This window comes from Bombus huntii, unplaced genomic scaffold (genome assembly GCF_024542735.1).
Source record: "Bombus huntii isolate Logan2020A unplaced genomic scaffold, iyBomHunt1.1 ctg00000222.1, whole genome shotgun sequence".
In the NCBI taxonomy this organism is placed as follows: domain Eukaryota; kingdom Metazoa; phylum Arthropoda; class Insecta; order Hymenoptera; family Apidae; genus Bombus; species Bombus huntii.
In genome coordinates this window covers 1-14203 of record NW_026099443.1, presented here as the reverse complement: position 1 = coordinate 14203, position 14203 = coordinate 1, and the positions used below count along the sequence as shown (strand labels likewise).

General features: G+C 33.7%; 2 protein-coding genes and 1 long non-coding RNA gene across 3 annotated transcripts; 2 read left to right on the top strand and 1 right to left on the bottom strand.

Annotated features, from left to right (window-relative positions):
• The first annotated feature begins 3967 nt into the window (after positions 1-3967).
• On the top strand, positions 3968-5146 carry LOC126877705 (uncharacterized). Its single transcript, XR_007695260.1, has 3 exons — positions 3968-4229; positions 4367-5013; positions 5112-5146. It is a non-coding gene; the product is annotated as an uncharacterized LOC126877705 (long non-coding RNA).
• A 1211-nt stretch (positions 5147-6357) lies between these two features.
• On the top strand, positions 6358-9719 carry LOC126877707 (dual specificity tyrosine-phosphorylation-regulated kinase 1A-like). The gene is made up of 3 exons (XM_050640277.1): positions 6358-6526; positions 7381-7505; positions 8573-9719. The coding sequence occupies exons 2-3, from the start codon at positions 7383-7385 to the stop codon at positions 9107-9109; spliced, it is 660 nt and encodes a 219-aa protein (XP_050496234.1). The 5' UTR covers positions 6358-6526; positions 7381-7382; the 3' UTR covers positions 9110-9719.
• A 2191-nt stretch (positions 9720-11910) lies between these two features.
• Positions 11911-13918, bottom strand: LOC126877706 (adrenodoxin-like protein 2, mitochondrial). The gene is made up of 4 exons (XM_050640275.1): positions 13424-13918; positions 12910-13022; positions 12613-12745; positions 11911-12245 (listed from the first exon to the last, which is right to left on the bottom strand). The coding sequence occupies exons 1-4, from the start codon at positions 13570-13572 to the stop codon at positions 12155-12157; spliced, it is 486 nt and encodes a 161-aa protein (XP_050496232.1). The 5' UTR covers positions 13573-13918; the 3' UTR covers positions 11911-12154.
• Positions 13919-14203: the final 285 nt, after the last annotated feature.

Sequence of the window (14203 nt, the reverse complement as noted above, 5' to 3'; positions counted from 1 at the left end):
GCTCTTTGTTCGTTGACGACTTTCTGTCAATTAGAAATAAGAGTAAACGGCATAACAGTTTTCTTCTTTGCCACTGTATACGTAATTTTTGTTAGACTTTAACAACTCGTATTTTTCGTGAGCAAATACTGTCGAGTGGTTATACACTGTATATGTGAAGCTTCGTTTTCTTCGCGCGAAATATCCATGTTGTTCTTTCTATACTTGTGTTCATATATCATGACGTTCAGCCTACACGTGCCCGAGAATGTAATGTAACAGATAATTGGGTTCGAGCTGTAAATCTTTCATTTGCAGCATGACGCGAATCTAACAACACTTCTTTCCTTGTTCAGATCATGAATATTTTTGTCGCGTGCAGGTAGAATCATATGTCTAGAGTATCCACGGGTTTCGTGTTTACTTATTTCTTTAACTAACTTCGGTTTTAACCAACTTCCTATTAACCAGCAAATTAATCAAATACTTTCAGAATCAATGACAAGAATATACCGAAAAGTGTCGAAAGAATTTTAAAGAATTTTACAATCATTTTCCTAAAAGTTATCTTGAGACGTATTGTATCGTTAGTCTCATAGAGTTAATCACTTTTCTCTAGAATAATGCTCGAACACAGCTGTAGCTTTCTATAAATTTCCTCGATATTCGATTGAATTTCCCGAGATCGTTTCCAATGACGAGATCGCAGCAGTTGTTACGAAAAATATCGGAAGAGCGAAGAACGCGTATGTGTGTCTGATCCATCATTCACGATAGTCTCTACGGTCCATGCGTATGATCCATCATCTGCGTAACCGTTTTACAATCCTCACCGTGGAAATGCCGATCCGCGATGCTATTCTCGCGCGCACTCGACCGCTTAAGAGCATCGTCCAGAGACGTTTCCATCATACACAAATAACTTTGTTTTTCTTCTTGCAGTCGGAAGCGTGGAGAATTCGATGTTTCTGGCTGATCTGTTGTTTTATCATTTGCGCGGCATTTTTTCGCGGTTAGAAGAAAGATGAGATTAATATCTTTGTGGTATTTTGATACTTATCGATCTGCCGATAATGTCGGTGCTGGTAGGGGAAAGCGTAGTTGAGAAGAAGCGCGCTTTTTCGATAAATTATGAATTATGGCTAACGGTAATTCACGCAATTTACATAATCTAGATGGAACAGACGCTTTTCAAGATCGCTTGTCGACTCATTTATGTTTATAATTTTCAGGAGAAGAAAATCTAAACCTTGAATATATTCAATTCGAATATGTACTGTAGCCTAAATTCGGGTCTTTTTTCGGCTTTCAACGATATCGATTTTGTCTCGATTGACCTCCTGCCGGTTTACGTGCTTTTATTCTTCCTCCTTCTTCTTCTTCCGGTGTCCAATGATTCCTTTGAAAATCGACGCGGTTCGTACCGAAGCGTACGCTTCCGATGCGGAAAGTACGCGATCGAAGCGCGTGGCTTCTGACCGGAAGCGTAGCCTTGCAAACGCGATTAGATTGCATTAGCTACGAGACTGAAATTAAATCTCGAGTCGGAATTGTATTTAATTTTCTTCGGGAAGTTCGATGCCGGAATCGAAAATTAGACGATTGAATAGGGATTCCTAGTTGATTTTAGACGTCCCTCTTCCTGTAACTCCCACCGAACTTGCATTGGGCGTTGTTCGCAGGCTTGTCGTGCGGCAAACCGTTTCGCAAGAGCTTATTTGCATTTCCTCTAACTGCGGTTCGCATAAGACGCGTCAAAGGAATATTGACTACTATCTATTAGGTCAGATTTTTTCACTATTTTCTGCTTCTCGTAGGATTGTAATGTTACAGTACCGGTAACACGAAGCTTGATCTACGGCAAATAATAAAATATCTTTGAGATTAAAAAATATAAAGATTTGAAAATTAGGACATTTGAAAGTTTGTGCTTACTCGACTGAATTGCTATTAAGTGACGTTTAAAAATTTTAATCACAAGGTTGAAAGTAATATAGTTGGTAATTCTAAGGAACACCTATCCTCAGATAGATTGGTATACACACGCGAGTCGACCGTATTCTCCGGAAATGAAAACAACTACATCCCTGGAACCTGGAACACGTGATTTTCCGCATATCCATTAAAGCAACATCGGTCAGTGACTCGTCTACGGTGCAGTCGCTAGACTCAATTAATGACCACGTTCTGGTCGTAAATATAGAAAAGGCAGCGAGATATTTTAGTTTGTTGGCTAACTGGGCTGAGGTTGGGTCAATGTTTCTGTGGATTTCATTTACCTCTTCCGGCCTCCTTATATTTTCTGAATTCTTACAATTTCCGAGATACCAGTTCATAGCAAATTGATTCTTATTATGGCGTAGGATATAGTAAATCTTATTGTCTAAAAATACAGGAAAAGATTTCATAATTATTATTTTTTTTAACATTTTATTCAAGCGTTTCTTAAGACATTTGTTCAAAGAGATGTCAGGTTATAAAAAATTGAATCAACCTCCCCAAAGCTCCTTAACCTCTTGTTATTTTTGATAAATCAATAGCATTACGCAATATATACCGTGTGATTTCCCTAGACGATCTAGTAGCACTCTTTTTTACAACCTTCTTTCAAAACGAGAAACAAGAAGAGGATTGACCAAATATCATTGTCATCGAAGCGCAGAGACGCTCCGGTGATTCTTATCTCCATTTATCTCTCCGAGTGAAACTATTTGACGTCGCCTTGAATAGGCTCAGACAGTTTTGTCGGGGGTCCGTGTCGTCGCCTGTAGTCAGCTCGCACGATCGTGAATGGAAAGACTCGTATAAAATCAAAGGGCCGACAGACTCTTCCTGCTTAGACGAGATCAACGAGATCTCGTTCAATAGAGAAGTTACCTTCTCGACCGCCGGCGCCGTATTACCCTTCAAAGTCACCGGAAAGTCATATAAGCCAACCGATGCAGCCTAACCTTTATCCTAGCCTAACCTAGATAAAATAGGTTTCTCTTATTCCATCTGAATTTCTAAAGAAACCAAGACTTGATTTCAGTCTGGTTAAAAGCTTCGCTCGATTAAAGCTGTTTTTCAAGCAATAACCTACTTTGTGAATTTCATGCACGCGAATCCAAGTATGTATGCGGCAGAAATGAAGCTTTCGTGCATGTCTAATTGTAAGTTGATGCGAAACAATGCGCATGCGCCGAAATCCCACCACTTTGCGGACCCACATTGTGCCTTTTATCAAGGCGCCTTGTTTGTTTACTCTGCTCGAGCTAATTCTTCACTATTATTATCTACATTATTTTCACTGGCTAACAACTGGTTGGTCTGCAATTGACGAACCAATACAAATTTTTCGTTACGTGCATATATTCGAAAGAATTCGAAATTAAATTATCATGTATTACGGGCAGTTACGATAGAGTGACACAAAGCAATCTGTGTTTGAATGCCTCCACTCGTGGACAATATCGATATAACCTAAATGCGATAAATCGCGAACGTTTGATTCGACTCATGGGAAATTTACGCGTTTTTGAATCGTTCCGAGTCGCACGCGAAATGCAGGTCAGAGAACCGTCTAATATTTATTGTTGAGATCGTGGGCTTGATCTTAATGGCGCGGCGGCACGCGATTCTTTACCAACTATGCTCCTTAACTCCAGCTCTCGACCTTCTTCCCTATTCAACTAGCTCGAGCAGTGAAATTGACTCTGCATGCCTGTGATTTTGGCAGGGAATGGGAGTCGAGTTCGTAGTGAATGCACATTGTGTATACGTGTTTTAGGCGGTTTGTGTGAGTTTGTTGCGGAGATTCGAGACATTTATTTAACCTCTTTATCATATTCGAGCCTGTGCGATATAACCATATCTTAAATGTAATAAGTTTTATTTTTTATTGCAAAGTTCTTGAAATATATAATGCACACAATAAGTGTATAATATTTTATATATATATATATATATATATATATATATATATATATATATAAATTATATTTAAGAAGTTTGGGATAGTTTAAAGATGAAATAAATTGCTTTTTAAGTTTAATCTCTTACTCTCGACGAAATCAAGTTTCTCTGGAATTTGGTGGAGTTTAAGATTTGATATCGGTGTCGTAGGAGTTATGTGACACTTTAAGGTGGAATAAATCTAGCGAGGAGTTTAAGGTGCGGCAAAGGAGCGTGGAATGTTGCAATAGAAATTTATTGCAGTGTTAGTGCATTGGTAGATTGATCAAATTTACGTGTAGCGTGGGTAACCAATGGTAAATATTTTGCAATGTGTATAATTTCTCAGTAATCTGAGGTTTATAAAATCTATCGACAACTAATGGAAATTGTTGATTTAACAGATCAATTTTAAATTCCTCGTTAATCTAAATTTTTTTAATCCTATTTACAGCTAAACCTTACGACGAAAAATTAACGAAGTGGAATAAAAATGGCATTGTGATTCTTCTCGTCGTGTATCGGTGTCACATCAAATTTAAGAGACAGTTTTACTTGCGGATGCTGCGTGTTACGTTGGTGAAGTCGACGAAAGCGTAAAATAGGAGCTCGTCCGAAATACACTAACGCGGAAGGTTAAATTTAACGCAAAAGGCCGAGAAATTAGTCTAGAACTCGAAGTTTCATTGGTACGACGCACTTGAAACGCATTCAAAGAGGTCGGCGACCTCGAAAGGGGATGAACGCAACTGTTTCGTGGGAATTTCTTATTGTGGCTTATTTGGATGAAGCTGCTTTAAAATCAGCGCTGGATTCGTCTGTTTTTTGCCCGGAAATCATAAAATGTTTAGGCCAGGCGACTCCATGTACAGAAAATGTTATGTCCACTTTTTACGTCCGTAGAATTCAACTCTTTACTACTATGCACTTCTTCTCCAAAAAAATATCGCGTTTCAATATTAAAAAAAGTTTCAATAATATACTATCCATTAGAAGAATGATAACATGATAACCTTACAAATTATTAGTATTAACAAATTCTTATTGTCGTATAGAAATGCCAACTATTGCTTCGGTAAAACAAACAAAGGAATTTTACAGGTAAATTTTACAAATTACAAGTCATCTTATAACGCAAAATACGACGTGTAAAATTGTCTCAATTTATTAATAGTATTAATAAATTATTATGATAAAAGATGCAGGAATCTTAGCCTCATGAGAAATTAGAGATGAAAATTAAAGATTAAAGGGAAAAGATTAATCACTGGTCCTCCTAAAAAGATGCAGTCCCATGGATGGATGGTTGTGCGAGTATTAAAGCAGCGCAAAACCGTTCCCCGAATTCTCATCCCGGACGTCGTACGACCAAAGACAAAAACAACTCACTCGAGGGCATTGCGGAGAGACATTCATCGAGGACACAATAGTATTATTCCAGGAAGTGCTAGTTCTTCCTAGATTCCGGTTACAATGTTCTTAACGCGTGGAAATTAGTCTTGACCAGGAAACATCTATAACGGCATGTATTTTCTGCCGTGATTGTAAATCTGTTTGGAACATGCGGTTTGTCCGTTAATCTAGGCGCTGTTGTTCAATTGAGTCAATATTATTTGTTGGTAGATTAGTGTGTGCAAGAGCGCTCTATCCATTATTGACCAATTCGAGCACGTATTGGTAAATTTCACACCGGCAATTACGGTGAAATCGTTCGTGGTCGCTGGAAATTAGCAGTATCGTTTGCGGTCGTGAGCTGATTGACACTGCGTGAGCGGGGAATTATGTGAAGCAGCTTTGCTTTGTCGTTTCATGCATTTAATAGGTTTGCGGCGGTGGACAGAGTTTGTAAAAAATGAAGACAAGGTAGAAAAAGATTATTTTTCATTTTTTACTATTAGATTATTTTCAAAGTGATCATTTCAGTGAAATATGATTGACAAAAAATAAGATCTATAATTGAATCATTATAGAAAATAGAATAATATTGATAATAAAGAAATAAAAATCAATTATAGAATAACATATAATAATAATAATAATAATAATAATAATAACAACAACAACAACAACAACAACGACAACGACAACGACAACGACAACGACAACGACAACGACAACGACAACGACAACGACAACGACAACGACAACGACAACGACAACGACAACGACAACGACAACGACAACGACAACGACAACGACAACGACAACGACAACGACAACGACAACAACAACAACAACAACAACAACAACAACAACAACAACAACAACAACAACAACAACAACAATGTGGATAGACTTTATGTTTACTTTTATATGTATAATGATACTGTTTGATCCTTGAATTAAAGTTAAGATTAACGTTGCGATTATGATTATCCTTTGTCTGACTAAATATATTTGAAGTATCAATTACAGTAGAATTTTTGAAAGATTCTTGGCTGTTAAACAAAAAACTGGTTCCTTTATATTTCGCTCAATTATCATAGAATCGTGAAACTGACTTTCACTTCAAATTTTGTCTGTTTCAGGAGTAACAAGTACCTGCAAAAATCATCCATCAGCCGGATATGTGCTGTCGGAGGGTTTTTCATTAGCATTCCCGTCTTTCTAACTGGTAAGAACCAATTCCTTCAATTCTGTCAACTTTAACCTTTTGAAAGATACTAGTACATAAGTTATACGTTTAATTTTTCTTGAATTCAGGCATGAATCTAAAAGATACTGTGAACTATCTCTGAGTGTATGAAATCAGTTTAGAAATCCAATGGAAATAAAGTTAATTTTAACGCCGAATAGTCATTATTTTTCTTAGAAAAATAAAAAATGATCGTCTTTTAGAGAAGTTTTAACAGATTAATTTATAAAGAGCTGAAACAGAATATTCATGTCATGCATGAATACGGCTGGTGGATGGATCGAGATCTAATCTAAAGTTTACGTTGTGTCATGCTAGTTTACACAGCTATCATTCGCTCGATCGATCGTTAAGCTGTTGAACTCGATTCAAGACGGACATTTTGACTCTGTTCAGAAGAAAACTGCGTTTTAATAAATTTGACGGAATAGAAATTATGATAGACTACAATGTTTTTTTAATTATATCATAAAATTTATTTATTTTTTTTTAATGTCATGTTAGAAACTTCAAATACTGTCCAAAACTTCGAACGTAATCGTTTTAGAAATTTGTAAATTACTTAACGACCAAAAATATTGAATTCTCTATTGTCTGAAGATAGATTCTCTATAATTTAAGTAATTTATTCGTCGAGAATTGATATATAAAGACTTAAATAATAAATTAATTGAAAAATAATTTGCAACTAGTATTGAAAATTTCAATTAAAAGCATATGTATATAGTTTACGCTTCGAGAATTATATGTATTGAGAATATGTATTTGCGCCGATTCTTTGTCCCGCTTGTTATGGCATACGTGTTATAATGATCCTCTAACAATGCTTTCAGGTATGATATTGTATACATTCATCCAGTTTCATTCGACGCCGGCAATCGTTACGTCGGTTTTCATAGGCCTTGGCATCGTGTTTTGTGGATGCGCAATGGTCCATAACGTCTTCGTGTGGCAGAGGGTAAGAACATATCGCTATTAAAAAAGAAAACGAACACGTTCAAACACGTCTAAATCATCTTTTATGTGTATTTTACCCGGAAATCATTTTATCGTGAAATTTTGTTTTTCAGAGTTACCATAATTTATCTGGTAGAGTTCATAAAAATTTTTCTGAAATCAATTGCAAGCTTTTAGGAAACCAGGATTTTTCACATTTTTAAGAAGCGTTATAATTATATTGCGGATCTTTATACGTTCGTGCGAAATTGAAAAGTACGCAAATGGCGCAAAATGCATAAAATGCGCTAAAATATACGTATATAAGAAAACAAATCTCTATTAAAATTTTATTTCTTTGATTATGTTCGTAAAACTACAAACTTGTATAAAAATACGCATTCTAGTTATAAATGTTAAAACATTCGATCTAGTCCTTATCACATTCATGAAAACCTCCATTTAACCATTCGTTGTATCAACAAACATTCATATGCAAAACTTACCACCTACCACATCCTCCGCGTATTAATATAATCCCCTTTTATAAATTATACACTTTAGAGTGGACTGGTTGGGTCAGAGTGATATAAGCTTACAAGTTCTCGAGGAGATCTACCGAAGTTACATTTACGTTTGCATAATTTCACCGAAAAAGATACTCTGTAGAATGACAGGTTCGTTTGTTTATGTGATCCGCGATCGCAACTATTTCAAGGGGATTTTATAAATAACCATACACACGATATTCAGTGTATTTTCGTATTCTCGTTTATTTTGGGGAGATTTGTAAAACTGTTGAACAAAATAATTGAGTAACGATTATATTTGCCGAGAAAAAGTCTTTTTCTCTGTACCCCTCCTTCTACTTCAAGCATGTAGTATAATAAGACAATAAGATTGACAATGGCTGAAAGTAATCCAAAAGAGTTTTCACCATGGTTATCGGTAACGAAAAAGATTTGAATCATCTTTAATACTTATTCGTAACTAGAATCATTTCAACTAAAATGTAAATTCTTATATTATAACTTTTTTAATTTGTTATGGCCCCTGACTACAACCTAACCTATCATTCTTATTTCGTAGGAGAAGACGAATGCCGTGAAGGCGTTAGCGCGCGAACAGTGCGAAGCGGCGGTACAGCTGCAGCGTCAGCAGCAGCTGCAACAGCACCAGAACCAGCCACAGCTACAACAGCAACAACAACTACGTGGCCCGTTAACCATCCACCATGCTGGCTGCCCAACGAAAGTCGGGCCCGTGACGAACCAACTAAATACCAGCCACGCAACGCACGGCCGAGCTGCACAGTACCAACACTATCATCACCATCATCATCATCGACACGTGTCAATGTCCCCACCGCCCTTGTTGCTCTCATCGCCAGCTCCGATCGCGGCGACGCACAATCATCTGAACGTGAGCGGACACAGAAACGTGGTTACGCCACCGGATACACCAGCAGATAGATCGCCACCGAGTCCTGGAAATAAGCTAAATAGATCGCAGCATTTGCCACGGGAAGCAACCGGCAGCGTCAGTCCTGGTCTTCCGGCTGCCACATTGGATCTAAGTAGCGCAGCAACCACCAATAGTCCGCATGAATTGTCCACGTTAGTTTAGAAATTTGGTCCGAACATTATATCTTCACATAGGATTGGAGATTAATAGTTGATAGTTAATTTACACATCGATCTTTTTATTTGTAAATTGGGTCGTGGTTTAGAGTTGGTTTGTAAAAATTCGGTCCTAATTGTTAAATGATGAATATTGATTAAGAATAATAGGCATTGATGTACCAATCTTTTTTTAACTTATATACTTGAGCACACGCATTGGAGATTTCACTTTTATTCAGTGAAACAGCAACTTCATTACTCGCTTATTCAATACGGCAATTGCATATATTTCATGGACATTTTAACAATGTTTTGAATAATTTCTAACGGTACAATTGTGATGAAGTGAAAAAAATCGTGATAAGAAACAGAGAGAAAAGTTGCTCGTTAATGAATATTGACCAGAAATAAAGTAATTTCTAAAGAATATCCCGAAGACGTCGTAGATATTACGAAAGGAATGATTAATTTATACCCGCGTGTATCTTGCCATTACCATACTATTATTATTATTATTATTATTAATATTGTTAGTAGTACTCGATTACATTATTATTAATATTAATATTATTGCCTTATTATTATTAATGTTATGGAACCTCTAGTCCTAGGTTACTTTCGCTGCCACGAAAGGATAAGATTTTCGAACTTTTTACTATTACGTGTAATTCAAGTTTTCCTGTTGCGCATGCGCAGTAGAAAGAAAGTTAGCGGAACTCAAATCTCGAACTATAGAGAGTTGAAAAGTAGTAAAAGTAAAAAAGCACGAAGAACATTTGTATTTGTGCTGGATTAAGTTTGATAATTGAAAATTGAGTTTGATGATAACATTTTTTTCGTATTCGCTTTGGTAAATATTAGTTTTATTTAAAATTGAACAAAGCATTTTATGTTTTTCAAATACGGTACATAATCGTAATATCGAATTTTGTAAACTGATAGTAAGAAACTCTATAATTCGAGACTGGAACTTTGATCAAGTTCACATTGAACGTAAACTGACTTAATTTTGTTATTTAAGCGTGTATACTATACGTGTTTGTTCCTTCTTCTCTTGTGCGCAGGCTATAGCTTAATTACTTCCAATAAACGCAGTTATATCGAATCAATGACCGATACAAATTTAGATATTAGGATTATTTAAACAAGAGATTAAAAACTAAAAAGTATTGTTTTTATACTGCATATGTACATATGCAATATGAACGACAGTTTGTGTAATAATATGTACCCCTCTTCTTAGTTTACTTTTGTATATTTTGCGACATTTGATATTAATTTTATGAGCAACGTACTTACACTTTATCTTTGTAATTAAATGTGAAATGAAAGAAAAGAAATGACATGAGAAAAGGAAATTCGATGTACGAGTATATACGAATTGACGGAATTAAAATTTAACGCTATATTTAAATAGAAGACGTGAAATATCTTGTCATCTTAAAATAACTTCCTAATAATCATTCCTATTCTTTTACATAAAAACATTTTTCGACTGTAACTTAAGAAAAATGTCTGCTAACGTGAAACGTGCCAGAAAAAATTAACAACTTCCATTAAATTGGCAAATTTCTCATTAATATCGTAAAACTCGCGTTTACAAAGATCAGATCAGTGTACATAATATACAAAACAAATGCAGAATATATAAATATAGCACATACGTTCTGAATTATATTCGAATTGGGCAGGGTAACCAAGTGAAAATATGTAAATTTCACGATGTGTAATGTACACTTTATCGAACTTGTAAGTAGTGTAGAAATAGAATATTTTACACGTAACAAAATATACAAACGACAATACACAAGTTAAATTATTTGTTAGATCCATGTATAACAAGCATAGTACAAAAGTGTTTTAGCTTTATGTACTGGTAATTATGAGAAATACCAACTTAATAGATGTATTTGGTATGTACCTAGTTAAGAAAACAATAAATTATTCTGAACAGATAAAGCGTTTAGTAGCTTGTAAAGTATGAATTTTCGAAAACGTAAGTATTTTATATCTAAGTAGTTAAGAAACGCGAGCAAGGGAAATCAAACAAAGGAACAAAGTTTTTTTGTTTAAAAATATTTAATTTGTTGTTCTATTATCCGAGGTTAGAAGCGATAATGTACAAAATCTGAATAAATAAGATTCCTCAATATTATTGAATTTTAATTCTAGGGTAAAGTAATATATCCGCATATTTTATTTATATACAATATGTATAAATAATGATGTGATTTGACTAATTTTGTTGAAAGAATATTTGTACTTTTTACATAAAACTTCAGTCTTTTACAAACTTTCTTGTAATTAATAAACCAGTAAAAACAATATTAATAAAATCTATTAAAATTATAAACAAACTCATAAGTTTTAATTTTAGTCCTTAAAGGTTGAAATATTTTGCCCCAATGTCGAGACACTTGTTTCAATCCAAAACATTACTATACTGAATCGATAATGTTGCATGTGCCACGAAAATGATGATAGTGTCAGATAACTTGTTGTGAAACGAAAAAGCATTGCATGTACATTTCTGTTGTTTTGTTGACCATGAGTTTGATGATCTTTTAAACTTGCCCACAGCTAAGAAATCAAACAGTATATCTAAACGAAATTAATTTCAAATTATTTTTTAGGTTCTAAGCTTTTATCTAATCTTTCAGAAGTTGCAAAATTTATTCCACAAGAGTCTTTTTTATCATAACCAAGTACACATCTTAAAACCATTTAAGTCTTCCTTAGTAATTTCTTCTTATCTTTAATAGTAACGAAAATAATTTAGATGAACGTTTTAAAATTGACACCCTGTATATTAAAAATAAAAGATATATTTTCTTCATAATTGGATAGGCTTTTTACAATGGCAATGTACAAATATCAAAATTGCAATTATACTATATAACATATGTATATATATAAGCTTCACATTTAAACACAAGATTCTTTATTATATTTTTTTAATACCAATATTTTAATAATTATAACAAGGGTTTTTTAACAAGAGATGTATAACATTGTATACAAATTTTCAAAAACCTATAGATAATTTCAGTTATGCTCTTGCATCATTAATTGTTGATGGAACTCTTACCTCAATTCCATCTAGTTCCTTAGACATTACTATTTGACAGCCTAGCCGTGACCTGAAATTAAATATTATATAACTGAATATGTCAATAAATATATTTATTGCTATACAAATTAATACTAATACACAATAAGATTTCTATTTATCCATTTGAAAATCAACATTGTAAATATGCTAATTCCAACATAGATTCGTAATGATTATAGGGTCATAAATAAAAAACTATGAAAATTTATTATAATTTCAGTTTCGTAGTATTCAGAGATAGCGATTTGAAATTCTACATTGAGATGCAGATTTCGAAATACCCAATACTAACCTGTTTTTACATAAATTTACAAAGAAAAATTCACTTTATAAAATATTAAAAGGTAATAGAATTAATAATGTGAATGATTTGATACTGATTATTATGAACTCACGTATCTGTTAATTCATATGCTAAATCCAACATGTCTAATTCTTCATCTGTTGGTTTGTCAGGAAGTGCATCATAAACTTCTTTCGAAAATATTAAATGGCACGTACTACAAGTTAATGTTCCTTCACAAGCACCTATATCAATTATATTTTAATATTACAACATACTTATATAATAAAGTATCAAAAGTTAAAAATAATAAGAATATTAAACTCGATAAAAATGAAAATTTTCAAATATTTTCTACCTCAAAATTATTTATTTTAAATTAAGTAAATTATGCTTCTTTAAAACATACCATATCCATCTAAATCAATTTCATTATTTACTACTATGTCTAATATAGTATCTCCAACTTTCCCTTTTGCTTTGATTCTCTCTCCACTTGCTTTAACAAACGTTATATTTACTCTGAAAATAATATTTATGAAAGATAAAAATTATCTCAATATAATTATTTTCCTTATTTTTTGTGTTTCTTCAATTAATCTTCTCTTAATTATACCTTAATTATATGTATCACTTATGATAATAGAAATAATTTAAAAATAAGATATACTTGTCTTAATAATACATAAATAAAATTCGTATATCATATATTTATAACAGTGTTATATTTTTAGTTGTTCACTGTCAATGTTGTTCTTATTAATACTATGTTATTTTTCTAGATGTTATACTCCTACAAAGAGAAAAATTTCTTAGACATTATTATTAGCATTATTATTTTGACACCAATTTTATATTGGAAGGTAAGTACTGAAATTCTATTAAAAAAAGAAGGAAAGCACAAGAAAATTTGTATCACTTACTCTTGTTTTTCTGAAAGTGGTTGCGTGGTCGATATTCCTCTTGTTGCCTGCAAAAAGGGTAACGTTGTGTTGCTTGTATATTTTGAATAATTTGATGCAATACCGAGAATTGATCTCGAAAATTTTTGTAATTGATTTACTAACGCCATTCCACTGTCATAAATATCATGAGTATGGGACACCCTGACCGAACATCAGATAAGTATTGCGGAAAATATCAATTGTAGATCAATTGTACTTTGTACAGAAACTTTCACGGCATTCTTCGGCTGCTATACTGCCGACGTTCCTTTACTGTGATAGGTTATAAAACGGTTCCTAACACAAGTGACGTATCTCTACCGGACACGTGCTCTTCGGGCCACACGTTTTATGATACAAGACCAGCAAAATGATCAATATGTAATTTTACATATCTTACATTTTTTCCAAATGAAATATTGTTTTTATTAAACGTTTAAAACCTCAGGCAACATTTATTTCATCTGATTTCAGTTTTACAAATATATATCTATAATACATATCTGTATAAATTACGGTCTGGTTATATCAAACAGGGACCGACACTCGCTAGGGAAAACTGCCCAAAAATTGAATCGTAAAAACCAATATGAAAGACAACAAATTTCTCGTTCTGCGGAACAAATAGAAATGAGCAGAGTATCTTTATCTTTATCTGAGACATTCAAAGCGTATCACGCATACGCTAAACCTGAAGAAAACTTTCTTGTCTTCCATGTTCATTTTTCCCTTTTCATTTCCATATAGAAGAAACCATAT